Genomic DNA, 27552 nt, shown 5'->3' on the forward strand with positions numbered 1-27552 from the left:
GGAGGGGGGTCCATGCTGTGTGACTGGGACCACTGGATCCCACCCATCGCGGCGGGAGGGGATTCATGCTGTGTAACTGGGACCACTGGATCCCACCCATCGCGGCGGGAGGGGATTCATGCTGTGTAACTGGGACCACTGGATCCCACCCATCGCGGCGGGAGGGGGTCCATGCTGTGTGACTGGGACCACTGGACCCGACCCATCGCGGCGGGAGGGGGTTCATGCCGTGTGACTGGGACCACTGGATCCCACCCATCGCGGCGGGAGGGGGTTCATGCTGTGTGACTGGGACCACTGGATCCTACCCATCGCAGCGGGAGGGGGGTCCATGCTGCGTGACTGAGACCACTGGATCCGACCCATCGCAGCGGGAGGGGGGTCCATGCTGTGTGACTGGGACCACTGGATCCCACCCATCGCGGCGGGAGGGGATTCATGCTGTGTAACTGGGACCACTGGATCCCACCCATCGCGGCGGGAGGGGGTCCATGCTGTGTGACTGGGACCACTGGACCCGACCCATCGCGGCGGGAGGGGGGTCCATGCTGTGTGACTGGGACCACTGGATCCCACCCATCGCGGCGGGAGGGGGTTCATGCTGTGTGACTGGGACCACTGAATCCTACCCATCGCAGCGGGAGGGGGGTCCATGCTGCGTGACTGAGACCACTGGATCCGACCCATCGCAGCGGGAGGGGGGTCCATGCTGTGTGACTGGGACCACTGGATCCCACCCATCGCGGTGGGAGGGGATTCATGCTGTGTAACTGGGACCACTGGATCCCACCCATCGCGGCGGGAGGGGGTCCATGCTGTGTGACTGGGACCACTGGACCCGACCCATCGCGGCGGGAGGGGGGTCCATGCTGTGTGACTGGGACCACTGGATCCCACCCATCGCGGCGGGAGGGGGTTCATGCTGTGTGACTGGGACCACTGGATCCTACCCATCGCAGCGGGAGGGGGGTCCATGCTGCGTGACTGAGACCACTGGATCCGACCCATCGCAGCGGGAGGGGGGTCCATGCTGTGTGACTGGGACCACTGGATCCCACCCATCGCGGCGGGAGGGGATTCATGCTGTGTAACTGGGACCACTGGATCCCACCCATCGCGGCGGGAGGGGGTCCATGCTGTGTGACTGGGACCACTGGATCCCACCCATCGCGGTGGGAGGGGATTCATGCTGTGTGACTGGGACCACTGGATCCCACCCATCGCGGCGGGAGGGGGTTCATGCTGTGTGACTGGGACCACTGGATCCGACCCATCGCAGCAGGAGGGGGGTTCATGCTGTGACTGGGACCACTGGATCCCACCCATCGCAGCGGGAGGGGGGTCCATGCTGTGTGACTGGGACCACTGCATCCCACCCATCGCAGCGGGAGGGGGTCCATGCTGTGACTGGGACCATCTGGCCTGAGGACTGTTGAAATGACAATGCTGGCACCTACATGTGTGTCAGGATCCATGTGGATACGTCCCACACACCTGCTTCTTGGAATATTGTGTAAGCAGCTCTTCAGCTTCACGGCCTTCATGATCGTGTTCTGGGTGGGGAAGAATTACCCAGCCTACCAGCCCGTGGGGGGCCAAAGCAGTGTCCTTATAATCATCTGCACCTGGAACCAGGTGGCGATCCCACCATAGAACCTGTGGCTCACAGGATCTGAGGTGGCTTCGAGGGCTTCTCTGCCCTCTAGGATTCCCTCATCCCTAGAAATTTAACCTTAATGAAATCCCTGATAAAACTCAGTGCTGTAGGGGAAAAACATCTCAGGTCAGGGGAGCACATGGGAGGTCTAACAGGATGTGACCAGAGCTGGTTGTCTCCAGTGGCTCTGCCCTGAGTGTGGTGCCTCTGCAGGGGAGGCCGTTAGCCCTGCCCCGAGTGTGGGTGCTGCTTTGGGAGGGGAGGCACATTTGATCTCTGTCCGGTCTCTTCACGGGCTTCTAGGGGTCTCCTGCAGCTCTCGTCAGCCTGGCCTGGGAGCCTCCCCTCTTCTCCTGTCCCCACCCCATGCTGTTGGGTCAGCAGGATATCCCAGCCTTGGGGCTGGAGCCAGCTGTGGCTGCCCAGGGACTTGCAGGCAGGTGAGGCGCACCACCTTCTAGCCAGGCTGGCTGTGGGAGAGGCAGCCTCCTGGTGAGGGGCTGTGGGCCACTGCGTTCAGGCTGCCTTGGAGGGCTCCACGGTGTCCCCTGGGTGCAGGGCTCCGAGTCCTTCTCGGCTTGGGAGGGTCTTGTGGCCACATGTGTCTAGTTCTGCAGTTTCTTTGTCGTGGGTTAGGTTCTTTACTTTTTTTTTTTTTTTTGATGATCTTGTTGGTTTTCTCTAGATTGTTCCCAAGTTTTCTGTTCTTCCATCCCAAGTGGGAGGCACGTGTTACACAGCCTGCATTTGGAATACCCAGAGGGTGGGTGGGCGGGACGGCTCGCTGCCCCATTCCCCTCCTAGCTGCTGGGACAGGTGGGAATTCCTGTACCAAAGTCAAACCAGCCAGGAGTGGGGAAGTGCTTTTTATTTTGACATCTCCAAGTTCCACGTTGAGGTGGAGAGACATTCGTTTTTCCCCTTCCTCCCGAGGTGTAAAAAGGTCTTCTCAAAGGCTTAGGAGAGCCGAGCCCTGTGCCATCCCCCGGCATATGCTGGCAAAGAGTGAGGCGTGCTGTCCTGCCGTTTAGGGCAGAGCACCCAGGCAGTTTGGCAGCAGCACCTCAGAACCATTCAGAGATTTGCCCTCAGCAAGAGTGAGCAATTGTCTGACGCAGCCGGCTGAAATCCCTGGGAAGGGAATGAATGAAACTGCCGTGAAGCAACGCCTGGCGGGGCCGGGCTTCTGGCAGCTCCTGGGGCCAGCACGTCCCTTCCAGAGCGTCTGAAGCCCTGGGCGGCTGCTGGAGCATCTCGAGTCTTTCCAGAGCCATGTGTGTTGTTTCCGTCTGTCTCTTGGAAGGGTCCGTTTGGTCTGATCCAGGTTGCCTCAGCAGGAGGAAGTTGTGCTGGGTGCTGAGCGGGCGGGAGGTTTCACCTTGGGCTTGGCAGAGCTGCAGGCAGAGGCCGGGCGCCTGCTGTACATGATGAAACTTGCAGGTGGATTCTGCTTAGGGTTTCATCTGTTTCCTTTGATGCACTTGGCTTCATTGTCATCCACCTGTTCATTACTGTGGGCGAAACAGGTGAACTCTCAACAAGTACCATCGAAACCAGGATTTGATCTTCATTTCCCTCGGAGCGTAGTTCCCTTGCAGTGAGGGTTTTTAACTCCTGTGGGAGGGAAGCAAGTGTTTGGCAATGTAATTTCCCTGGAAGGCCCCTGTACTTCAGCTTTAAAAACACCCTTTGGTTTAGTCCCAATTTAAGCATTAAGATTAATGCAAATTGAGGAAATTCACGGAAGGAGTAAAACACATTAAAAATGGAAAATGGGCTGGGCACAGTGGCTCATGCCGGTAATCCCAGCGCTTTGGGAGGCCGAGGCAGGTGGATCACTTGAGGCCAGGAGTTTGATACCAGCCTGGCCAACGTGGTGAAACGCTGTCTCTACTAAAAATACAAAAAATTAGTTGGGCGTGGTGGTGCGCGCCTGTAATCCCAGCTACTTGGGAGGCTGAGGCAGGAAAATCACTTGAACCCGGGAGGCGGAGGTTGCAGTGAGCCGACATGGCGCCACTGCACTCCAGCCTGGGCAACAGAGCAAGACTCCATCTAAAAAAAAATTTACAAAAAGGAAAATGGCTGTCATTTCATGTGTGACTCTGCTTGCTGATTGATAGTTGTGCTCTCTTGGTTTCTAGTGCTCTGATTGGAAGATTGTCGACTGTGTGGAGTGGGTTTCTCCCTGTGTGTTCTCACAATGGCTGGGAGGCGGTGGCGGGGCTGGGGGACTCGGACTGCGAGATGGGGCTGTTGACTATGAAATTGGTAATAGGATGCTCTTCCCCTTATCGGCTGTTAGGCTCGAGTCTCCCCTTTGCAGTGCGGTTTCTTTTTATTTTTATCATTGACAAAAGCACAACTCTTGTTAAAGGATAAAATAGTCACACACAACAGCATTAAACACCAAGAAAGCCAAAGAACGCTGGCACTGTCAGCCTCACTCCCAGCTCCCGCTCGGCCCTTGTGAAGAGAGGTGCTGAAGCCACTCTGCTTTTTTATAGTTAATAAAAGCAGCCAGGTCCCCAAGTAGGAGTGGTTGTGGCCAAGAGTGTGTGGGCCGGGAACCAGGGCTTGAGCTGCTGTGAGCTGTGTCCAGGCCCTTTGCTGACTCCGTCTCTCCTGTGACCCGAGGCCAGGGTGAGCACCAGCGCCCGCCCCACCTGGGAGGGAAGCAGCAGACCTCTCACCGCAGAGGCTGGTGTGAGGCTAATTAGCACAGTCAGTCTTTGAAGATGAAAGAAGACAGCTGATTATCTAAAACATTTCACATTTAGGCTTTGATTTCTCTTCAGATTTGGGGAACAGCACCCTACTGTTTCCTTTAGGGTTCAGTGTAGCCAGAGGAAGATGACCCACGTGGTCCTTTTTAGTTGTAGTGCTCTCTTGGGGCAAGGTTTTGGATGGAGAAAATAGGACAAGAGCAGTTTGAATGTGGGTACTTTCCAGAGATCATGCTCCGGTAGCATTTGGGTGAAACGAGGTACCCCAGGCCACGCTGGTTCGGTCTCCTCGTGGCGTTAAGGAAAGACCTGGAGCAGCCAGCTCTTAACACTCATTTCCCATCACTCAGCATTTTATGTGGGGCGGGCAGAGTGCCGTGAGTCTTACAGAAACCTGCACGGTGAGCCGCACGCCTTTGAGTCCCCATCAGCCCTGGCCCATCCCTGCTGAGGTGGCGCGACCTGCTCGCAGACGTGTGCTCACAGGCAGCCCGTCGCGGGGTCATGTGCTAGACGGGGAGGGGGCTTGGCGGGTCACCAGCCTCACCCCCCTCAGTTCTTAGATGAGGAACAGACAGGCAGAGAGCTGGGCTGGGCTGCTGCTGAGTGGCCTAGAGCTGGGTCTCAGTGGCCCATGCCCCAGTCGTCCTGGCCTGTGGCCCCTGTGCAGGTTGGGGTGCCCCTGCCCTCTCACCTGCCCCACCCTCACCTGGCTCACAGACCCGTGATGCCTCACTGCCCACACAGTCACCTTAGAGGCACCTTCCCTCTAAGGCAGATGTCCCTCAGGCTTTGGCCCTGGCTGTTGATATCTCAGCTCTGATTCACCCTTGACCTTTATTACCTGATTTCTGTCCTTGGTTCTCGAGCCCTCCTTCTGTGGACCCGTTGGGTACGCGTGTGACACTTCAGAACCCGCAAGTCCCAGGTCACACCTGTTGTGCCATCACTTTCCCCTCCTGGCCTGTTTACGCGGGAGCCCAGCAACAAACGGGAGCTTCTGTGCTGCTGTCCGTGCATACGGCCCAGGAGCCGGGCTCATCCCCGAGACGCCGTGTTCCCTCCCGCTGTCCGCTCACACATGCCTGTGTGGATGTGGCTCTGACATGTCTCCTTTCCTGGTTCACTGCTCATCTGTTCTCATGTGGCTGCGCCACCACCCTGTCCTGGGGGTCCTTGTCCCAGCACATGGCTCTGTGCTTCACGTCATCCTGAGTCTGTCCCGCTCTGCCGCCTGGTCCAGGTGGGAGCCATTTCCTTCTGTGAAGTGTTCCCTCTGGAGGCCCTGGGCTCCCCGACTACCCTCCCGCCTCTCCTGTGGCTGTCGGCTGCAGTAAAGGTGCTGGTGGAGGGTGTGAGCCATCCATTCATAGAGTGCCAGACTCTGTCCCATGCTGCCTCTGTGCCCTTGATCCTGGCAGCACACCTGCTGTCCTGTGGCCTGCGTAAAGGGTGGCCTCGGAAGCCTGTGGCCTGGGTAAAGGGTGGCCTTGGAAGCTTGTGGCCTGGGTAGTGGGTGGCCTCATCTTGGCCTCGGAAGCAGGAGGGCTCAGGCTGTGGCCCACGCCTGGGGTTCCCCATCCCCCCGTGTGTCCTGGTGTCTTTGCTTGGCTCGCCGGCCTCCATGGGCTCCCCAGGCGGCAGGTGGCTCTCAGCCATGCTCTCCGTCCTCACGCTTGTTTCTGCCCTGGCAGAGCTGCTCAGTGGCCAGCCCGTGGGACCCCTGTGCACCCTGCCGCCCCCAGCATATGTCAGCAGCGCCGTCCGGGGGAGATGTGGCATCAGCACAGCCTTGTCCTTGTCTCTGCCCGTTCTTCCTTCCTTGCCTCTATGTGTCTCCTTTTTTCTCTTCCACATGGTGTCCACAGTGGATAACCACATCCACTGGCCTCTTGGTTGGTGGATCCTCCTCCTGCTGGGCTCAGAGCTGTGCCACCCCCACCTGCACTGCAGAGAAGCTCAGACCCCTCTCTGACTTCAGACGCTGGAGCCTGAGCCCCCTGCTTCCCAGGCCAATGCCCCTTCAGGTCCCTGCAAAGCCACTGCTCTTTGTGGTCTCCCTGCCGCCGTTGCCCTCCCTTTGCTGCTGAGCCCGTGGCCTCCTTGGTGGCTTGGGAGCTGCATACGATTCTATTTTGTCTGGTTTGTTTTCAGGCTTTCTGTGGCAGGAATTGTGTCTCTTGCATCTTTTTTTTTTTTGAGACGGAGTCTCGCTCTGTTGCCCTGGCTGGAGTGCAGTGGCGCAATCTCGGCTCACTGCAAGCTCTGCCTCCCGGGTTCACGCCATTCTCCTGGCTCAGCCTCCTGAGTAGCTAGGACTACAGGCACCCTCCACCATGCCTGGCTAATTTTTTTGTATTTTAGTAGAGATGGGGTTTCACCGTGTTAGCCAGGATAGTCTCGATCTCCTGACCTTGTAATCTGCCTGCCTCGGCCTCCCAAAGTGCTGGGATTACAGGCGTGAACCACTGTGCCCGGCCATGGATCATTAACCTCTTTTCTAGCATCTTACCTCTGTGGTGGTTCACTTTTGCGAGCTTTTGCTGGGCCTTGGAAGGTGTGTGGGCTCGCTGCTCCTCTCTTCTGTGGGAACTGTTGCCTTTGGGCAGGGGGCACACCCCAGAGGTGGTCACACACACCTGAACGGGAGCGCAGTCATTGGTCCCTGTCATGCAAAGATGGGCTGTGCAGAATGAGCTCAGAATAGCAGCCAGAAGGCTCAGTGATGGGGGAGTTGTTTAAGCTGGAATACTGTAATGCTACTGGCTGTTTATGGCTGTGAGGTCACTACGTGGGCTGCTGAGAACATTTTAAAATGCTGAGTGAGTCATGAAACAGTCATGCGTCCCCTAACAATGGGGGTAGTCCTGAGAACTGCGTCGTTGGGCAGTGTCGTCGTGTGAACACCGTAGCGTGCACTTAAACATAGATGGTGTGGCTTGCTGCTCCCAGGCCAGGTGGTGTGGCCTGCTGCTCCCAGGCCGGGTGGTGTGGCCTGCTGCACACCCAGGCCGGGTGGTGTGGCCTGCTGCACTCCCAGGCTAGGTGGTGTGGCCTGCTGCTCCCAGGCCAGGTGGTGTGGCCTGCTGCTCCCAGGCTGCAAACCTGTACTGTGCTGAATACTGCAGGGAACTGTAACACAGTGGTGTTTGCACATCTAAGCATAGAAAAGGTACAGTAAAAATATATCATCAGCTGGGCACGGTGGATCACGCCTGTAATCCCAGCACTTTGGGAGGCCGAGGCGGGTGGATCACGAGGTCAAGAGATCGAGACCATCCTGGCTAAAATGGTGGAACCCCATCTCTACTAAAAATACAAAAATTAGCCGGGCGTGGTGGCGGGCGCCTGTAGTCCCAGCGACTCGGGAAGCCGAGGCAGGAGAATCGCTCGAACCCAGGAGGCAGAGGTTGCAGTGAGCCGAGATTGTGCCACTGCATTCCAGCCTGGGTGACAGAGCGAGACTCCGTCTCCAAAAAAAAAAAAAAAATTATATTTATATACACACGTGTATACATGTGTGCGCGCACACACACACATATGTGTATATATAAAATCCTTTTATGGGCTCACTATCAATATGTGGTTCCTCATTGACCAGAATGTTCTACGATGTAGGACTCTAGTGCGATACACTGTCATGAACAGATTGATAAATTAGGTGAAGGATGATGCCTGTGAATGACAGACGTAGGAAGCCACAATCATTTTGTGTTTTCCACACTCTCTTTGAGAGCTGTGTTGCCTTGGTTTATGGAGGAGGACATGGACCCAGGTCAGGGGCTGCCAGGTCGGTGCTGGGGTATGGAGCTGGGCCTTGCATGGCCCCCACCTGTGAAGGTAATTAGTGTTTACCTTATAGTCCAAGGTTTGGTGAAAAATAACACTTCGTTCTGGAAGGATAAAAGCTAGATGTGATTATTTCGATTATTGAAGCATTTTTATGTGAAATTACCTTTTTTTTTGGCGGCAGTGGCACGATCTCAGCTCACTGCAACCTCCACCTCCCGGGCTGAAGTCATCCTCCCCCTCAGCCTCCTGAGTAGCTGGGATTACAGGTGGACGCCACCACACTGGCTAATTTTTGTACTTTTAGTAGAGATGAGGTCTTGCCATGTTGTCCAGGCTGGTCTGGGACTCTTAGGCTCAAGCAGCCCTCCTGCCTTGGCCTCCCAAAGCGCTAGGATTCTAGGTGTGAGCCACTATACCCAGCCTGAAATTAGTTTTCATTTTGATATTTGTTTTCTTAAAATTCTTTATAATTTGTCAGAAATTTATTTTGTCAGAAACTATATTTTTTCACTCTGGGGTTCTGATTCTAATCAGTCATTTACCAATCCAGCAATGAAAGTTTTCACTTCTGTCAATGGCTTTTTTCCTCTGAATGTGTGGTGGTCCTGAGGGGAGTGCATTGTGCTCGCTCCTGGGGGAGGCAGTGGTCTGGCCTGTCCCCACCTGTGCCCCCTAGGCCCCGCCTTGAGGACAAACTCTCTTCTGTTTCCGAGCGCTCTCCCATCCTGTCTAGGGCAACCGCTGCTCTTTCTAGGGGTGGTAGTGGGGCTCTTTAAGATGTCCCTCGCTTTGGTTTTTGCAGGCCAGCAAATGCACTGGACGTTGTGGTTTTTCTGGGTTCCAGTAGTGGTGTGGTGGGAAGGCTCTTTTCCTGCCCTGCTGCTGAGGGGAGCCTCGAGCGTACCAGAGTTCCTCAGTGAAGCCTTTGCACGTCCTGCAGGGTGCAGCCCAGCATGGGTTTCACTGCCCTCCAGGAAAGGCCTGGCCCTGGTGGGCTCGCTGCAGCACAGGCACGGACCTGGGGCTGTGCTCTCAAGGCATTCTAGCCTGGAAAGGGTTGTTTTGGTGTTAAAGATCCTCTTCCGTGCCTGTCCTGTGGCCCCTCCGTGTGGCATGCCCAAGAGTGGCTTTGAACATGGCTGCCCTCCATGTGCTGAGCCTGTGGGGGCACGGATGCGATTGGTTGCTTCCCAAGATACCATTTCTTGGTGTCGGAGCAGGACTCGGGATGGCAGAAAGGGGAACAGACTCGCTCTCCTCATCTGCCGAGTCGGCATGGTTATGTGGGGCCACAGGGTGACCCGCTGGCCCGGAGCTAGCGTGGTCTCAGCCATCTGCCTCAGTGCCGGCCGGCACTCACAGCTTCTCAGAAGCCTGTGTTACCAGCCAGAGCCAAGCCTGAACTGGTGTGGTGTGGGGGCCCTTCTCCCAGGGCCTCGGGTGGAGTTGCTTTTCTTGGCCTAGATTTGGCAGTGCCTGAAGGGAGCCTCAAACCAGCATCTCCTGCTTGGCAGCGGGTGAGCTTGCTCCCGAGTAGCTCGACAGCCTGTGATTTACTGGGCTTGGAGAACATGCCCCGGGGAGGGGAAGCTGGCTCGCACGTTGCAGAGAAGCCAGCTTGGGTGGGTAGCCATCGAAAGGTGGGGCGGGTTAGGATGATTGCTGAGAAACTCCTTTTGTTTGCAGCTTGTGCTGTGCTGGTTTCTAGAACAACAAAAACAGACCTGCAGTCATTCCTCATTTACCATGCAGGGCTGTTTTCCTCTAATCCCTGGTGTCATCACCTCTGTCTAGTGTATGCTTTTCAGCAGGTGGTTTTAATTTGGTTCCCATTATGCTTCCATGAAAGTGGGCTGTGCCCCCCATTTTATGGCCTAGCTTATGAGCACCCAAGACCATTGATGACTAGAGTGCGCTCTCTCTGGCCGTGTCCTCCTGCTGACAGGTACCCCATCCCGCCGCCACGCTGAGCACTGGCCACTGCACACTGCACACTTTCTCAGGTGAAGATGGCCTTACTTTTCAGTGAAATAAATGGAAACACAGCCCTGTCTTCATTGACTCGTTCCTTCCCTGTCGTCTCTTTTGCCCTCCTGCACCCATGCCTGGGAAAGTGGATAACTTTTGGGGCTTTTCTCTGTGTGTGCTGAATGCCCAGGAGGCTGCCTGTGTAATTCAGCTGGAAACTGTCCCCAGGGTAGAGAGAAGTGTGAGGAGAAAAAGACCCTTCGCCCTGTAAATGTATGGGGTTCTGGTTTCTCCCTTACTGCAGATGGTGGCGGGCCCTGGCCTTGGTGCTGTCTCCTGTGTGTAGCTGGGGACAGTGGAAGCTGGGCTGGGCCTTTCCAGGTGTGGGGCATCCAGGCCAGTTACAAGAGATGATGCTTGCTTTCCCGAGCACTCATCACCACTTGTATCTTAGTCTGCTGTAGAGAATGTTGTACTACACTTCATAGGAATTGAGTAACTAAACAACGTTCATGTGTGAGGGCACTCTAGGAATTTCACAGTGTCTTGGATTCTTTTTATTTAGTGAGAGAAACCAGACGACGTGTTAGCCCGTTGCCAAGTAAGACTGGGGGACACGTCAGCCCGTTGCCGAGAGAGACCGGGGGACACGTTAGCCCGTTGCCGAGAGAGACCGGGGGACACGGTAGCCTGTTGCCGAGAGAGACCGGGGGACACGGTAGCCCGTTGCCGAGAGAGACCGGGGGACACGGTAGCCCGTTGCCGAGAGAGACCGGGGGACACGGTAGCCCGTTGCCGAGAGACCGGGGGACACGGTAGCCCGTTGCCGAGAGAGACCGGGGGACACGGTAGCCCGTTGCTGAGAGAGGTCATTTCCCGGATCTTTGTCCTGCGTCCGCCCGCAGCTGCACAGCTGCTCTTCTGGTTTAGGTTCTGGCCTTTCCCACTGGGGTTTTCCAGCAGCCTCTGTAGCGGTCTTCATTGTTGAGCACTTCACTGTTCATCCCCAGGTTCTCCGTCCCGCTGCTGTTGGAATCTGGTCATGTGGCCGTGGCTGCAGGTGATACGGTGGTGCTCTTTGCCTGTAGGATGAGATTTCAGCCGCTCCCAGGTTCATTTGTTGTGGAACAACGTACTCCACAGCTGGTGGCATCAGTGACCGCCGCACTCTTGCATGGATCGATTCTGTGGCCTCGCAGGGTGGGGTGCAGGGGGCCGTTTGTTACTGCCCTTTGATGCCTGGGCCTCTGCCGAGAAGACCACGTGGCAGGTGCCTTGAAGGGCTGGGTGCGGCCGGGGCCCTTGACTGAAGCTGGCTCTTCCTGCATGGCAGCTGGCTTCCCGGAGGGAGTGTCTCAAGGGGAGGTGTCTGGAGAGGCCCTGAAAGAGGCCGCCAGGCTTCTGACCTGGGATTGGGGGTCACTGGCATCGCTCCTGCCTGCCTCTGTTGGTTGTGGCAGTTGGAAGCCTACCAAGGTGGTGGGTGAGGGACCCTTGATTGTCCATCTGGCAAACTCTGTTCCCCACTGAGCTGGCCAGCCGGCCGCAGTGACAGCTTCTCTGTGAAGTGTCTTGTCTTCTTATCCCCCAGGCGCGGTCCGGTTTCTCGTTGCACACTGGTGGGCTTCAGGCCGTCAGCCCACCTCCCAGGGAATTTGAGTGTGTGCTTGGCCCTGCGACTGCCCCCGAACCCTGCGTCCCGTTGAGGGGAGCTCGCCTGTGCCCTACGGTTTCTGCTCAGCAAGTGTTGGCTCTGTAAACCGATGACTTAGGGTTAAAACACATATTAAATTGGATACATCTGGACTGGTGTGAAATAATTTAACTTTCGATTTTATATTTCACACAAACTAAAGGTGGGGAAGAGTTCTTAAAGTTAAATGAGTACTTGTTTTGGGCAAACAAGGATCATCTCCATTCACTTGGTAGGGAACGTGTTACTATCCATTTCGCTAAAGAGAAAGGGGCTAAGTCTCTGATCACCTTGGTGAATGTGTTATTCTGAGTGGCTCAGGGAGGTGGGTGCTGCCACTGCCCCATTTTACAGACAGAGGAACAGGAGCGCAGAGACCCTGCTCTGCTCCACAGGCGTGGCTGGTGGTCTGTCTGGCTGTCTCCTTCCCGTTTTGCTCGTAGGTATGGGATCTGCACCACAGGTGTGACTGGTGGTCTGTGTGCCTTCGCTGCTTCTCCACTCAGCGCTTAGGAGAGCCCCCCAGCGGGCTCCATGGAGAGAGTCTAAGTTCCCTCTCCTTTTAAGAAGATGTTTCTATTCTACACTTAAGTACGAGATCAGGCAGTTTACAGGGTTCATAATGCAAATAAAAGACACCAGTATTTAGTGAAAGCCTCTTCACCTTGTCTGAGCATCTCCTGATGGGCGGCACCTGCTTCTTCATTTTTCCGTGTGGTGGGCGACAGCAGGACAGGGGTGGCGCGGTGTGCGGTGCAGATAGTCTGAGACAGATGCAGTTCTCACCTTGACTGTGAAATTCTGTTTTCTGAAGGAAAGGAAATTCATTCGCGTTTTCTTAGAAGGGCTCACTTCTAGGATTCTTTGATTATGAGGCTTGGATATTTATGTGAATCGTCGCATTTGTCCTCCAGACTTTAAAGCAGAAGGTAAAACCTCAGGTTGAGAATTCAGGAGGGCTAGAACCAGTGTTTGAGAGAAAATCTGATATTCCTGTTTGGTCTGATGGACTCCAGGTGATGACGTCCGTGTGTGCGCATCGTGGAGACCGGGCTGCCAGGTGTGTGTGTGAGACACGGGCTGAGCTGGTCACCCTTCTCATTTGTTGGTGAAGCATGAATGCAGATGGAGGCCTTTGTGTGAGATGGTTTGGCCTGTAACTTTAATCCTTTGTAACTTTATTTATATGCAGATAATTTTTAAAAACCTACTGAGATGTCTTCTTTTTCCAGGCTGGGAGTGCCCTGAACTTAAACCTGGGCACGTTTTGTGATGCCATTGATGAGGGAGGGGTGGAGAGGCTGCAGTCTCCATGAGAGGACTGGACTTATCATTGCATCCCTATTTTCAGATGAACTTTTGGGAGATAATTTCACTAGTCTCTTATAATTACTTTATCATGTACAGAAACTGTTTTCTTTATTATTAGGTGGTGAGTGTTTAGAATAAAAATTCTGAAAGATGTGAATTGTTTTCACAATTTGTGTGTATGTTTTAAACTTGTATTTGTATTTGTAACATTAAAAATCTTTTTTTTTTTTTTTTTAGGCACAAATATTTAAACATGGAAAACGTGAAGACTGTTTGCCCTATGGTAAGGTTTATTTTTAAGAGACGATATCTTTGTGATGTGAGTTTGCTCATATACAATCAAGTGTCTTTCCTTAACATTTTATTCATAGATATAGGAACTGTACATTGGTATGTTTGGACACTATCGTTCTTTTTTTTGTTGTGGGTTTTAGTAACTGAACTTTTTTTTTTTTTTTTTTTTTTTTTTTGAGACTGAGTCTCCCTCTGTTGCCCAGGCTGGATTGCAGTGGCACAGTCTTGGCTCACTGCAGCCTCCGCCTCCTGGGTTCAAGCAATTCTTCTGCCTCAGCCTCCTGAGTAGCTGGGACTACAGGTGCCTGCCACCATGCCCAGCTAATTTTTGTATTTTTTTCTTTTTTTTTTTTTTGAGATGGATTTTCGCTCTGTCGCCCAGGCTGGAGTGCAGTAGCACTATCTCAGCTCACTGCAAACTCCGCCTCCTGGATTCACGCCATTCTCCTGCATCAACCTCCCGAGTAGCTGGGACTACAGGTGCCTGCCACCATGCCCAGCTAATTTTTTGTATTTTTAGTAGAGATGGGGTTTCACCGTGTTAGCCAGGATGGTCTCGATCTCCTGACCTTGAGATCCACCTGCCTCGGCCTCCCAAAGTGCTGGGATTACAGGTGTGAGCCACCGTGCCCGGCCTAATTTTTGTATTTTTAATAGAGATGGGGTTTCACCATGTTGGCCAGGCTAGTCTTGAACTCCTGACCTAGTGATCTGCCTGCCTCGGCCTCCCAAAGTGCTGGGATTACAGGCGTAATAACTGGACTTTTTGTCACTTTCCTAGTCCTTTGATAAAGAGGGATTGCTGCCTGGGGTCTCGTGAGGGAGGTCTGGGCAAAGCCTGTGTCATGATCTGAGGTTGGACCTGGCTTCTTGAGGCCCAGGAGCAGCCATGTTCCTCTGATAGCCACAGTCACCACCTCTTTTGCCTTCTTCCTAATTCTCTTAATTTATTCTTTTTGAGACTGCATCTTACTGTGTTGCCCAGGCTGGAATACATGACACAGCTCACTGCAGCTTCGACCTCCTGGGCTCAAGCCATCCTCCCACCTCAGCCTCCCGAGTGGCTGGGACTACAGGCGAGCTCTACCACGCCCGGCTAATTTTTTTTAGCAGTGGGGTCTTGCTGTGCTGTCCAGGCTGGTCTTGAACTCCTGGGCTCAAGTGATCTGCCCTGCCTTGGCCTCCCAAAGTGCTGGGCTTAAAGGTATGAGCCACCACGCCTGGCTCAATTCTCTTAATTTTAGATTGAGCCTCAATTTCTGAAAATAAGGGCAGTGTTTTTCTCCACGCAGAGGTTTACCATCTGGAAAAAGAGAAACTTCTTAGAGCCTTTGTGTGTTTTAGAAGCTATCCGGACTGGGCGTGGTGGCTCACGCCTGTAATCCCAGCGCTTTGGGAGGCTGAGGCGGGTGGATCACGAGGTCAGGAGATCGAGACCAGCCTGACCAACATAGTGAAACCCCATCTCTACTAAAAATACAAAAATTAGCTGGGCATGGTGGCACATGCCTGTAATCCCAGCTACTTGGGAGGCGGAGGCAGGAGAATCCCTTGAACCAGGGAGTTGGAGGTTGCAGTGAGCTGAGATCGCGCCACAGCACTCTAGCCTGGCGACAGAGCAAGACTCTCTCTCAAAAAAAAAAAAAAAAAAAAAAAGAAACTATCCGAATATCAAATTTGAATAACTTTCTTTTTTTGAAAGTTTTTCATTATGGAAAATTTGAAACATGTATAAAGAGGAGAGAATGGCGTGCACGCCCCGTGTCTCTCTCAGGAGTGTGCAAGTTTTCGTGTGCGGCCCGTTTCATCCCTGCACCGCACAGGAGGGACACACAGTGCCATCTCACCTGTGTGCACTTCCATACATGTCTCTGGAAGGTGGGGCTCTTTATGTCCTCACCACACCCGAGAACGCGAGCAGCCGTTGCCAGGCCCTGTCGGCGGGAGGAGCGTCCTTGGTGACGTGAACACAGACCTGCTCCCTCTTGGGCTGTCGTGCTTGTCACCCACGCTCATTGTGCCCACTGTCAGAGCCTTCTGAGAAGTTACTCAGATGCTCTTTCAGCTGACCTGGTTTTATAGGCAAGCATTATGAGTTAAACGGCACCTCTGCCCGAGGTCACGGCACCCACGTAAAACTGGTGAACGTTCACTTTCTGTCATTTCCCAGCCTCAAGGCAGAGCTTCCCACAGGGCACTGCAGCTCCAGCCCCCATCCCCCTGCTCTGTCCCCGCCCCACTGCCCCTTCCTCCATGTCCTTGTCTTCCATCACCTCACCTAACTCTCAGCTCTGTCTTCAGCTTCTCTTTTTTTCTCCTGTCCCCTGTCAGTTGGTTGCAGTCTTGTCCATTTCACTTCCAGCCCATCTCTGAAGCCGCCATGCACTTCCACCCCAGCCCTTGTCTGTCCCGGGAATGCTGTCCTCCTGGCCTCAGCTTGCCCTCATCGCAGCACCCGGGCGTCTCCTGCTCGCAGGCTCTCCCTGTCGTGCTGTGCCCAGTGCTACCTTGAGCCTCCCCTTGGCTCAGCCTCCTGTCCTGCTAGTGTCATCACTGCATGACACCAAGTGATTCCCCCTGAAAAACAGAGCAAGCCACAGGAACCCCGTGGCCTGTGTGTTCTCCCCAGCCGCAGTGTGCTCCATGGCTTCTGGGGTTGCTGCAGTGTGCCCTGTGGCCTGTGTGTTCTCCCCGGCCACAGCATGCCCGTGGCCTGTGGGGTCTCCGTGGCTGCAGTGTGCCTGTGGTCGGTTGGGCCTTTGTGTGTGCTGCCCCCCTTCAGATTGGCTCCCTGCCCTCTGAGCACTTGCTCTCCTGACCTCCACTGATGTTGCTTCACAGCAAGGAAGTCGAGTAGGTTCAACTCCAGCAGCTCTTGGTTCATGATTTGGGATGATGGGGGTCTTGGTGATGTCTCCTGCCTCAAGGCCCCCGTGGAGCCAGCTTTTGGTTTCGGGGACACAGGTGGTGCAGTCAGAAGATGCCTGCAGCCCTCCCCGCGCTGAGTCCAGTTCTTGTTTGCAGCTGCCACTGTCCTCAGGTGCCTCGATGGCTGCAGACTCCCTGAGAGCAACCAGACCCTGCTGCGGAAGCTGGGGGTGAAGCTTGTGCAGCGACTGGGGCTGACATTCCTGAAGCCGAAGGTGGCAGCATGGAGGTAGGCACCATGAGGGCGGTGCCTGGGGAGGGCCACGGGGTGGGGAGGGGTTGCTGTGGGGGGCAGGCGCCATTGATGAGGGCGGGGCAGGTGCTGTTGGGGCAGGTGCTGTGGGGAGGCAGTCGCCCTGTTGCAGGGTGGGGGAGGCAGGCGCCATGGGGTGGGGAGGCAGGCGCCTTGGTTCTGGACACAGTCGGGGGCACTCTCTGGAGGGCAGGCCGAGCCGTAGGTGAGCGTCTGGTGTGGCTGGTGCTGTGGCTTTTGTGTCCAGTGGTGATGGCAGAGAAGATGTGTTAGTAACAAGTGTTTTCTGCTTTCATTCATTTCTTTAATCCTAGAAGTGTTTCTGATTTTGAGAGGAACGGTTTTCTTTTGGTTATTTTCTGACTGCATCTCCCAGTTGGAAGAACTGCAGCTGGCGTTGGCAGGAGGGCGGCGTGTGCGTCATGTGGCTCGGAGTGAGCGTGGCAGGAGGGCGGCGTGTGCGTCGTGTGGCTCGGAGTCAGCGTGGCAGGAGGGCGGCATGTGCGTCGTGTGGCTCAGGGTCAGCGTGGCAGGAGGGTGGCGTGTGCATCGTCGTGTGGCTCAGGGTCAGCGTGGCAGGAGGGTGGCGTGTGCGTCGTCGTGTGGCTCAGGGTCAGCGTGGCAGGAGGGTGGCGTGTGCGTCGTCGTGTGGCTCGGTCAGCGTGGCAGGAGGGTGGCGTGTGCGTCGTCATGTGGCTCAGGGTCAGCGTGGCAGGAGGGTGGCGTGTGCGTCGTGTGGCTCGGAGTCAGCGTGGCAGGAGGGCGGCGTGTGCGTCGTGTGGCTCGGAGTCAGCGTGGCAGGAGGGCGGCATGTGCGTCGTGTGGCTCGGAGTCAGCGTGGCAGGAGGGTGGCGTGTGCGTCGTTGTGTGGCTCAGGGTCAGCGTGGCAGGAGGGCGGCGTGTGCGTCATGTGGCTCGGAGTCAGCGTGGCTGGAGGGCGGCGTGTGCGTCGTGTGGCTCGGAGTCAGCGTGGCAGGAGGGCGGCATGTGCGTCGTGTGGCTCGGAGTCAGCGTGGCAGGAGGGCGGCGTGTGTGTCGTGTGGCTGGGAGTCAGCGTGGGAGGAGGGCGGCGTGTGTGTCGTCGTGTGGCTCGGAGTCAGCGTGGCAGGAGGGTGGTGTGTGTGTCGTCGTGTGGCTCGGAGTCAGCGTGGGAGGAGGGCGGCGTGTGTGTCGTCGTGTGGCTCGGAGTCAGCGTGGCAGGAGGGTGGTGTGTGCGTCATGTGGCTCGGAGTCAGCGTGGCAGGAGGGCGGCGTGTGTGTCGTCGTGTGGCTCAGAGTCAGCGTGGGAGGAGGGCGGCGTGTGTGTCATCGTGTGGCTCAGGGTCAGTGTGGCAGGAGGGTGGCGTGTGCGTCGTCGTGTGGCTCAGGGTCAGCTCAGCCTCCCTGGCATGGCAGCGTGTGTGCGTCGTGTTGCTCAGAGGCGGTGCGGCCTCCCTGGTGTGGACGCGCTGTGGGGGAAAGCTGCATCGGATCAGTGATGAGTCTGAATGACAGGCTCCCTTTCAAAGACTGTTGGAGAAAGTGAAACCGCCTTTCTTGCTGGCAGAAATGATGTCTTAGCAGTCTGTAGCGGCCGGTGTGAACGGGTTGGTTCTCAAGGAGACAGACTTTTCTAGTGTTCTTAGGGTGCTGTGTGTTAGCGACCTTCAGTTTGTTTCAAGTGCTATAATACGTGTGGTTTGGGAAGGAATTACTTGGTTAAGGTCAGCTCACACTCCGTCCTGGATGATGGCAAATTCCAGAGACGCGTGTTGTGTTGCAGTGTTGGGTGTGCAGCTCACTCTGTAGGAAGTTGCTCATTAGGCACAGTGTTCGTGGCTAGTTTCTCAAAGCTGCTGTGGGGAATGTTCAGTGCTGTACCAGGCAGGGTTCTCCAGAGAAGCAGAGCCCATAGGATGTGTGTGCGTCGGCGAGGCTGTGAGCTGGAGACCAGGAGAGCTCAAGGTGGTTCGTGGCCAAAGGCCTCAGGGTGGAGACCCAGGAAGAGCTGATTGGTTTTAGTCTGAAGACAGAACAAGGCCAGTTGAGAGATTGCCAGGCAGGAGGGCTTTCCCCCTCCTCAGGGAGGGCCGGCGTTTTGTTCTGCTGGGGCCTTCTGCTGGCTGAACGAGGCCCCCTGCCTTTGGCAGGGTCCTCTGCCTGACTTTGTCTACAGATTCACATGCTTTGCTGGTCCAGAGCCCCTGACACAAGCACTGGAAGCAGGTGTGATGAAATAGCGGGGCGCCCCACGGCGCAGTCAGGTTGCCATGTAAAGTTAAGCATCACAAGCACTGAAATGTTGGTACAGAAAATAATCCAGTATCCTAGTTCTCTCGATAATGATGTGCGTGTTGCCACATATACTTCACGTAATTCTAACGTGGTTGGGTTTTAGTTCCCGTCTTGTGTTTTTCTCTTCCGTCTTTCTCTGCGTTTCCTGTTTCTTATGTATTTCTAACTTTTTTCCATTTTTATCTCCTCGGTTGGATTTTCGTTGTCTCTGTTAGTACCGTTCTCTTCTTGGTTGTCTTCTGTTGATGAGGACGGACTTACGCTCTGACGGGCTGTTAGATTTCTGGTTCATCCCACTCCTCCTGCCAGCCTTGGCTCGAGGCTTTGTTAGGGTGGGTCTTTTTCAGCTCTTTTCCTCCAGGGATTGGTCTTTCCTCCACAGCATGGTCCTTGCTTTAAGTATGTAGCCTTTCAGGGACTTAGGTGGAAGTCACGGCTTTCTCTCCCGTCCTGCTGGGCCCGGGTCTCCGGGGCCCTCTGAGGGTCGCACAGTCTCCAAGTTCTCTGCGGCACTCGGCCTCCCAGCCATTCTCTGACAGGTGCGTCTGAGTCTCGCCTTGTGCTTCCTTATCTTGGGGTGCCCAGGGATCCAAGGGAATTTTTGGGCAGAGTTTTGGGGCTCTGTCTCAGCAGCTCTCTTCTCCCCAACATCCTCTCCCCCACATATGAGCCCTCCACTCATTGAGATTGCTGCTTCCTGGGCTGTTTCCTTGGTACGGTGTAGAAAGTACCCCTGCAGGGAGGAGGTGGAGGTGGCCCACCTGCAGCTTCCCCTCGCTGGGGATTGTCGCCCTGCCTTGGTTGCCATCACCTGCTGGCCAACAGTGGCTTTACGTCTTCCGTCCGAGTCTCACCATTGTTGAGGTCGGGAGGGCATGTGTAGAAGCAGCCTGAGGTCATTGTCTTTGTGGTGCCGTCTGGTCTTTGTGAGGTGGCTGAGCTGCACGCTTGCGTGAGGAGAATGGCGGCTGGGGTGCACCGGTCTGTGGGGCGTTAGGGGAGACTGGGGGCTGGGGTGTGCCAGCCCATGGGCCGTTAGGGGAGACTGGGGGCTGAGGTGCACCTGTCCGTGGGGCGTTAGGGGAGACTGGGGGCTGGGGTGTGCCTGCCTGTGGGGCGTTAGGGGAGAGTGGGGGCCCGGTGGGTGCCTGCCTGTGGGGTGTTAGGGGAGACTGGGGGCTGAGGTGCACCTGCCCGTGGGGTGTTAGGGGAGACTGGGGGCTGAGGTGCACCTGCCCGTGGGGCATTAGGGGAGACTGGAGGCTGGGGTGCGCCTGCCCGTGGGGCGTTAGGGGAGACTGGGGGCTGGGGTGCACCTGCCCGTGGGGCGTTAGGGGAGACTGGGAGCTGAGGTGCACCTGCCCGTGGGCCGTTAGGCGAGACTGGGGGCTGGGGTGCACCTGCCCGTGGGGCGTTAGGGGAGACTGGGGGCTGGGGTGCGCCTGCCCGTGGGGCGTTAGGGGAGACTGGGGGCTGGGGTGCGCCTGCCCGTGGGGCGTTAGGGGAGACTGGGGGCTGGGGTGCGCCTGCCCGTGGGGCGTTAGGGGAGACTGGGGGCTGGGGTGTGCCTGCCCGTGGGGCGTTAGGGGAGACTGGGGGCTGGGGTGTGCCTGCCCGTGGGGCGTTAGGGGAGACTGGGGGCTGAGGTGCGCCTGCCCGTGGGCCGTTAGGGGAGACTGGGGGCTGGGGTGTGCCTGCCCGTGGGGCGTTAGGGGAGACTGGGGGCTGAGGTGCACCTGCCCGTGGGGTGTTAGGGGAGACTGGGGGCCGGCGTGTGCCCACCCGGGGGGCATTAGGGGAGAGTGGGGGCTGGGGTGTGCCTGCTCGTGGGGCATTAGGGGAGAGTGGGGGCCCAGTGTGTGCCTGCCTGTGGGGCATTAGGGGGCAGTGGGGGCCAGGGTGCACCTGCCTGTGGAGTTCAGGGGAGAGTAGGGGCCGGGGTGCACCTGCCTGTGGAGTTTAGGGGAGACTGGGGGCTGGGGTGTGCCTGCCTGTGGGGCGTTAGGGGAGAGTGGGGGCCGGGGTGCACCTGCCTGTGGGGCATTAGGGGTGAGTGGGGGCCGGGGTGCACCTGCCTGTAGAGTTTAGGGGAGAGTGGGGGCTGGGGTGCACCTGCCTGTGGAGTTTAGGGGAGACTGGGGGCTGGGGTGTGCCTGCCTGTGGGGTGTTGGGGAAGAGTGGGGGCTGGGGTGCACCTGCCTGTGGGGCATTAGGCATCTTGCTGGGTGTCTGATGGTCTCCGCCACAGTCTTAACGATGGCTGATGATACTCTCTTCATACCAGTTACCCTACATTACAGTGTACCCCGAAACTTAGCAGCTTAAACAGTGCACTTTTTCCTCACAGTTTTGGTGGGTCTGGAATCTTGACGTGGCTCAGCTGGGTCCCCAGTCAGGGTCTCTCCTGAGGCTTCTTAAACAGTGCACTTTTTCCTCACAGTTTTGGTGGGTCTGGAATCTTGATGTGGCTCAGCTGGGTCCCCGGTCAGGGTCTCTCCTGAGGCTTCTTGAAGGCGCCGGCCTGGCCACTGCCGTATCAAGGCCTGCATTGCTGGGGGGTGTGCTTCCATGCTCCTCATGGGTTGCTGTCGGGACCCGGTGCCTTGTGGGCTGTTGGTGGGGACCTGTTTGAAGTCCTTACCATGTGGGCCCCTCCGCAGGGCAGTGCACAGCATGGTAGCTGGCTTCATTGGAGGCTGAGAGGCGGGTGGAAACCACGGCTGTTTGGAAGGTGGCAGCTCTCGCCAGACTCTGCGTATTCTGTTCCTTGGGAGGGAATCATTGGGCCCAGGCCACACCCCGTGTGAGAGGAACGCTAGGCGGTGGGGGTCGTGGGCCGTCTTGGAAACCGCCCCCCTCCTTGTTTCCTAGACTTGGAAACTGAGTCCCAGAGGGCTAGAGCTAGGATGAGTCACTCGAAGCAGGTTGATGGCATCAGCACCAGTGTGTGAGTTCTGGTTCTGCCGCCAAAGCCCAAGCTGTTTGTCCTCTGGGAGGCTGTCTCAGGCTACAGCCGCAGCAGCTGCCCTGAACTCTCACTGGACACCTTTTCTGCATGAGGCCGGGGAAGCAGGGCCCACAGCCAGGCGGCCCGCCGTGCACTCACCCTTGGCAGGAGCAGCCGTGTTCGCGGGGGCCTTGCTCAGCGCAGGGCTGGGCTGCACGCCGAGCGCAGACTCTGACGGCTCCTCACACAGCTCTCTGCGTAGGACTGCGTTCCCATTTTATAGAGGGGGAAGTGGGGGCATGGAGTGGCTCAGGAGCTGTTCAGAGTCACACAGCAAGTAGGCGTAGAGCAGGCCTGACCAGGAGCCAGGTCCCAGGGCCTGTGCCATGGGCCCCTTCATGGCGTGTCCAGGGGATGACGATGCAGGTTCCCCATGTGGGTGTGAAGAGGGCTACACGTTGCTGCCTTTTGAGGGGCATTCGGGAGGCAGGATCTGTAGGAACTGGTGACCGGTGAGACGCAGCACCTGGTGATGAAGGGGCGGTGTGTGGCCTGGGCGGTGGCAGTGGTGGCCGTTCAGGAAGGGGCTGCCAGGAGGCAGAGGGTCCCGAAGGCCGGGTGCTTCCCCAGGGAAGGCGCTGGTCCTGTCGTCTGTGTACCCATCATCTGCCTTCTCTCCTGACTTTCCCTAATCAAAGCTGGACACTAGCTGAGGATGTTCTGGACTCGGGGCGTGTTTTGTGGCCCACACCAGGATCTTCCTGGCAGTTTGTGCTGATGGCACTGCCTTCAGGTTCTCCCTTCTTATCCGGTCTCTGCAAAGTGCATGGAATTTTCACAGGCACGCTTTAAGATTCAAAGTGACACTGAATGACTGGTTCCAGTCATCAGGATGCTGTGAGCTACAAAGCTGATCTGAGGATGCTTTGCTTTGCACAGGTACCAGCGTGGCTGCCGATCTTTGGCTGCAAATCTGCAGCTCCTCACTCAGGGTCAGAGTGAGCAGAAGCCGCTCATCCTGACCGAAGATGACGACGAAGATGACGACGTCCCAGAGGGGGTAGAGCGTGTGATAGGTGCGTGGGGTGTAAGCGGCGGCCTCTGCTCTTGGGCACCGTCGGGCCAGTTCCCCTCTACTCCAGGACCACACTGCCTTCTTCCTTGCTGGTGCCGGCACTGTCTGGCCACCCGTCCCCTTCGCCGAGTGCACGGTCACTGCCCGTCCTCTGGCTCCTGAACCCAGGCCTGTCCCTGCCCATGGACGGTCTCTTCCTGTGTGCCGTAGAAGCCCTTTTTCCCACCGCCTCGCCTCCTTCCTGACCTGGGCTGCCTGTTCTGGGCAGCTGGGTGTGTCCTCAGGAAACAGTTCTCCCAGGAAATTGAGTTGGGGTCCCTGGGGCTCAGGTCTCTGGCTCCTTGGCCCCTAAACCCTGCTCAGTTCCTTACCTCAGGAGCCATTTCAAACTCCCTTAAACCACATTACACCTTGCAGGGGTCTCCATCCACTGCCCTGTTCTCCTCCTGTGGGGTCTCCTGCTGCACAGAGACAGAGCCATCAGCGGAGCCCCTCGCGGCGGCCATCCTGGGCTCCTGTCCACACACTGTCCTGCCCTCCTGCCGCGGTTGGATGAGGTCTTCCCCAGACCCAGGCAGGGCCTCTTCATGTCCCCTCCCTGTGAGGCCCCCATCCTCCCAGTATCTCCCAGCTTCCCGATGGGCAGGCGGGGCCGCGCTGCCTGTGCTGTGCCGCACTCTGCTCACATCCCCGCCGCTCCCTCCAGGGCAGGTTTCTCCCCAGTCATCCGCACCCCACCTCGACCGTGACCATCAGGGCACCTGTGGCACCGTTGCCAGCCCCGAGCCAGCATCCACTCCGGCCCTTCCCTTGACCTTTGCTTCTCAGAGCCCTCCCTGGTTGCGTGCTAGGCGCCCGCATCTGTGCTGGGCGGCTCTGAGTCCCGGGCAGGGCCCTGGGTCTGCCCCTTCCCCGTGTCCGCAGCCTGCCCCGGGTTCGTTCCCGTCTCCCACCCGCTGCAGGCAGTCCCCCCTGCCCGCATTCCAGCTGCTGTGCTGGCTCCAGACTGTCTCTCCACCCTCCCCTGTGGTCACTCAGCGAGCTTGTCCATCAGGGTCTTCCCAGGGCTGCTTGGTGCCCACAGGCCAAGGCTTCACCCCTGCTGGGGCTTGCAGGGCCCTCACCGTGTGACCCGACCCCTCCCTGCATCCTCTAGGCTTCTGTGTGGTTCTTAAAAGTTCAGCCTGCCGCCAAGGCCTGGTCCCTGGGAGAGGCGTCTTCGTGCAGCCGCTGGCTGGGGGTTTTCTCTGGAAGCTTCCCAGCCCACTTTGGTCACCCGTGAGCTGCGGGCCCTTCCCCTGGCCTGGGTGGGGCCCTTGATGTTGGCCTTCCCCTGGGGGCAGGCAGCTGCTCCCTGTAGCCTGCTTTAATGGGGTAGATCTCTTTCTTAGGAACAGAGAACTTGGGAACATGGCTGTATGTGATTATTTGAGAACGGAGGGAAGGAAATGTTCTTTTCCTGTCATTAAAATTAATATTGTTAATGTAATTCCCTTCAGCGTGTGCACTGAGTAGCGTACAGGATGGGTCATCTTACAGCTGGGAAACTAGGAACTTTGTGTGGACTCTGTCATGCATCACCTTCCTCTTCCTACAGAGCAGCTGCTGGTCGGGCTGAAGGACAAGGACACTGTCGTGCGGTGGTCTGCAGCCAAGGGGTAGGTGTCTGTGGCCGCAGAAGCACCCTGGGGAGTGGGCCGGCCTCTCATGTGCGATTCAGCAGCTACAAATACCCAACAGCTTTGGAGTGGCAGCGCGGCCCCCTCCTTGGCCCCCTCCAACTTATGTGTGTTGCTTTACGTGTTGGCGTGAAGACGGTTCCCGAGACGGAGCTTCGGGCTCCTCCGTCCTCCTGCCTCTGGCTGGCCCTGCCGGGTCACGAGCAGGCCGGGTTTACCTGTTTATCTTCAAAATGTTCCCTTGCTTTTCCACATCCTCATCACTGTGCCCCCCGCCTATCGTTCCCCACAGATGGGGGTCACGGCTCCTACAATGACGGTGCTCAGGGAAGAGCCCTCTTTTGTGGGGTGAGCAGGTGCCAGTCCCTCATTCACCCCTCACTAGCACCTGTCATACCTGTGGGAGTCGACATGCACCCTGCACCCCAGGCCTCAGTGGAGGTCGTGGGGCAGATCCAGTGGGGCCTGGCCTTGAACACAACAGGTGGAGCCCTGGCCTGGAGGAGCCGGTGGCCCTGTGGGCTCGGGCTGTGCAGGGACAGTGATACACGTGAAGAAGATGCTGAAGTGTCGGGGAGGCCCCTGCTGTGGAGGAGAGGAGGCAGGTGCAGGGGCCAGCAGGTGCTGAGGTGTCAGGGAGGTACCTTCTGTGGAGGGGATGAGGCAGGTGCAGGGGCCAGCAGATGCTGGGGTTGGGGGAGGCCCCTGCTGTGGAGAGGATGAGGCAGGTGCGGGGGCAGTAGGTGTTGAGGTGGGGGGAGGCCCCTGCTGTGGAGAGGACGAGGCAGGTGGAGGGGCTGGCAGGTGCTGGGGGGTGGGGAGGCCCCTGCTGTGGAGGAGATGAGGCAGGTGGAGGGGTGGCAGGTCCTGGGGGGCGGGTTGGCCCCTGCTGTGGAGGGGATGAGGCAGGTGCAAGGGCTGGCAGGTGCTGGGGGGGCAGAGAGAACCCTGCTGTGGAGGGGACAAGGCAGGTGGAGGGGCTGGCAGGTGCTGGGGGGCAGAGAGGCCCCTGCTGTGGAGGGGATGAGGCAGGTGCAGGGGCCGGCAGGTGCTGAGGTGTCAGGGAGGTCCCTGCTGTGGAGGGGACGAGGCAGGTGGAGGGGCTGGCAGGTGCTGAGGTGTCAGGGAGGTCCCTGCTGTGGAGGGGATGAAGCAGGTGGAGGGGCTGGCAGGTGCTGAGGTATCAGGGTGGTCCCTGCTATGGAGGGGACAAGGCAGGTGGAGGGCATAAGGCAGGTGCAGGGGCTGGCAGGTGCTGGGGGATGAGGCAGGTAGAGGGGCCAGCAGGTGCTGGGGGACGGGGAGGCTGGTTTTTGCCATTGCTTTCCCATGCGTCCGTGCTGGGTCTGTCCATACCATGATCTCTGGGAGGAGCTCCACAGGGCTGTGCAGGGGCTCACATAGGCCTTTGTGTTGCTGTACGCAGGGGATGGCTTTTCAGCCCAGAGCCTCGTCTGGTTGGGTGTGATGGGCCCACGCAGTGAGAGGCTGGGCAGGCCTTCCCAGTGTCCTTCCTGGAGGCCCCTGGCCAGGACCTTCCCCACGGGGCCATCTCCAGGGACTTGGACCCTGTGAGCCGGCCTCAGGCGGCCTCCATGTGGGGCCGTGAGCCCGTCACCTGGCCTGATGGGAGCCTGCACAGTCAGCATTTGGGGTGGCACAGAGGAAGCCCGGCTCCAGTAGGGAGGGTCAGGGTGAAGCCCTCAGCGTTCGCCTGCTGCCTCGGTACCCTCAGCCGTCACTGGTGGCCTGCAGCGTTCGCGTTACAGTGGTACATGGTGACCTGCCCTGTGCCGCGTGTGCTCACTTGTCCCCTTTGAATCTGGCTGCAGGCTCCTTTACCCTGCAGCATGTTTTAGCGCGGGGGCTCCAAGCAGGGTGCGGGCCTGCCTGGAGTTGGCCTCTTCTCTCCTGGTCTCTGAAGGAAAGGATGGGTGTTCAGGCCATTCACACGTGTCACGCATGCCCTTGGCGACAGGCTGGTGGTGCCCCTGACGGATTGCTGCGTTTCTCTTTCAGCATCGGTAGGATGGCTGGCAGGCTTCCCAGAGCCCTGGCGGATGATGTGGTCGGGTCTGTGCTGGACTGCTTCAGGTATGTGAGAAGAGCAGGGGAGGCGTGTGGGCCTGACCCTGAGTTGAGAAGCCCTGGCTTTCCTTATATCCTTTCACGCTTGCTTTTCATTGAGCTGTTTGTCAGAACTCCAGAAGCTCTTTTTTCCCCCTTTTGAAGTTAAACTTGAGAACTCTTGTTATTTCTGGTATGTTGCTTTTATCAATTCCATTCTATTTAAAAACCTTAAGGAAAAAGAGAGTCAGTTTAGACATATACCCATGTAGATGTTTATTCTGAAAGGAAAAGCTCTACTGAGTGAGTTGGGGCTGCTCCGAGAGCTTTCTGTGGGAGGTTCGGGTCTGCCCCTCGCCTGCCCATTAGCCACGTGTATCACTCAGACCTTGAAGTGAGGCTGGTGTGACCAAGGCCTGAGTTTGAATTGGATTTCATTTTAACGAAATGTGAGGCTTTAGGAGGCCAAAGTGGGAGGACGGCTTGAGCCTGTGAATTCGAGACCAGCCTGGGCAACGAAGCGAAACCCCATCTCTACAGAGAGTTAAAAAATTAGCCGGACGTGGTCCCAGCTACTCGGGAGGCTGAGGTGGGAGGATCCCTTGAGGCCAGGAGTTTGAGGCTTCATGAGCCATGATGGTGCCACTGCTGCACTCCAGACTGGGCAACAGAGTGAGACCCGGTCTCAGAACAAAACTGAGTGTAGACAGCCACGTGTGCTGTGCCGCATTTCTCTTGTCAGCCTTCAGGGAGTTCTGGGTCTTGGGACCGTGTGGCTTGTGGGTGGTAGAGTTGTGGGCTGGGATGTGCGGGTGGCAGGGCCTGGGGTTTCAGCCTGGGGCCTGCAGACCTGCCCTGGTGTGCTCACACGTGTGAGGCATCGATCTG

The 27552-nt window shown here is 57.2% G+C and overlaps 1 protein-coding gene across 6 annotated transcripts in view; it reads left to right on the forward strand.

Annotated features, from left to right (window-relative positions):
- Positions 1 to 27552, forward strand: part of TBCD (tubulin folding cofactor D) — a 202876-nt gene that overhangs the window by 33304 nt on the left and 142020 nt on the right. For all 6 annotated transcript variants that reach the window (XR_010153175.1, XR_010153174.1, XM_024350788.3 and 3 more), the window contains 5 exons: positions 13385 to 13430; positions 16466 to 16598; positions 22783 to 22919; positions 24516 to 24576; positions 26617 to 26691. Coding sequence is in view for 4 of the 6 variants with exons in the window: in XM_024350788.3 (XP_024206556.1) it covers positions 13385 to 13430; positions 16466 to 16598; positions 22783 to 22919; positions 24516 to 24576; positions 26617 to 26691 (452 nt within the window). In the remaining 2 variants the exon portion in view is untranslated. The remainder of the gene's footprint in view (positions 1 to 13384; positions 13431 to 16465; positions 16599 to 22782; positions 22920 to 24515; positions 24577 to 26616; positions 26692 to 27552) is intronic.

This window comes from Pan troglodytes, chromosome 19 (assembly GCF_028858775.2).
Source record: "Pan troglodytes isolate AG18354 chromosome 19, NHGRI_mPanTro3-v2.0_pri, whole genome shotgun sequence".
NCBI lineage: Eukaryota > Metazoa > Chordata > Mammalia > Primates > Hominidae > Pan > Pan troglodytes.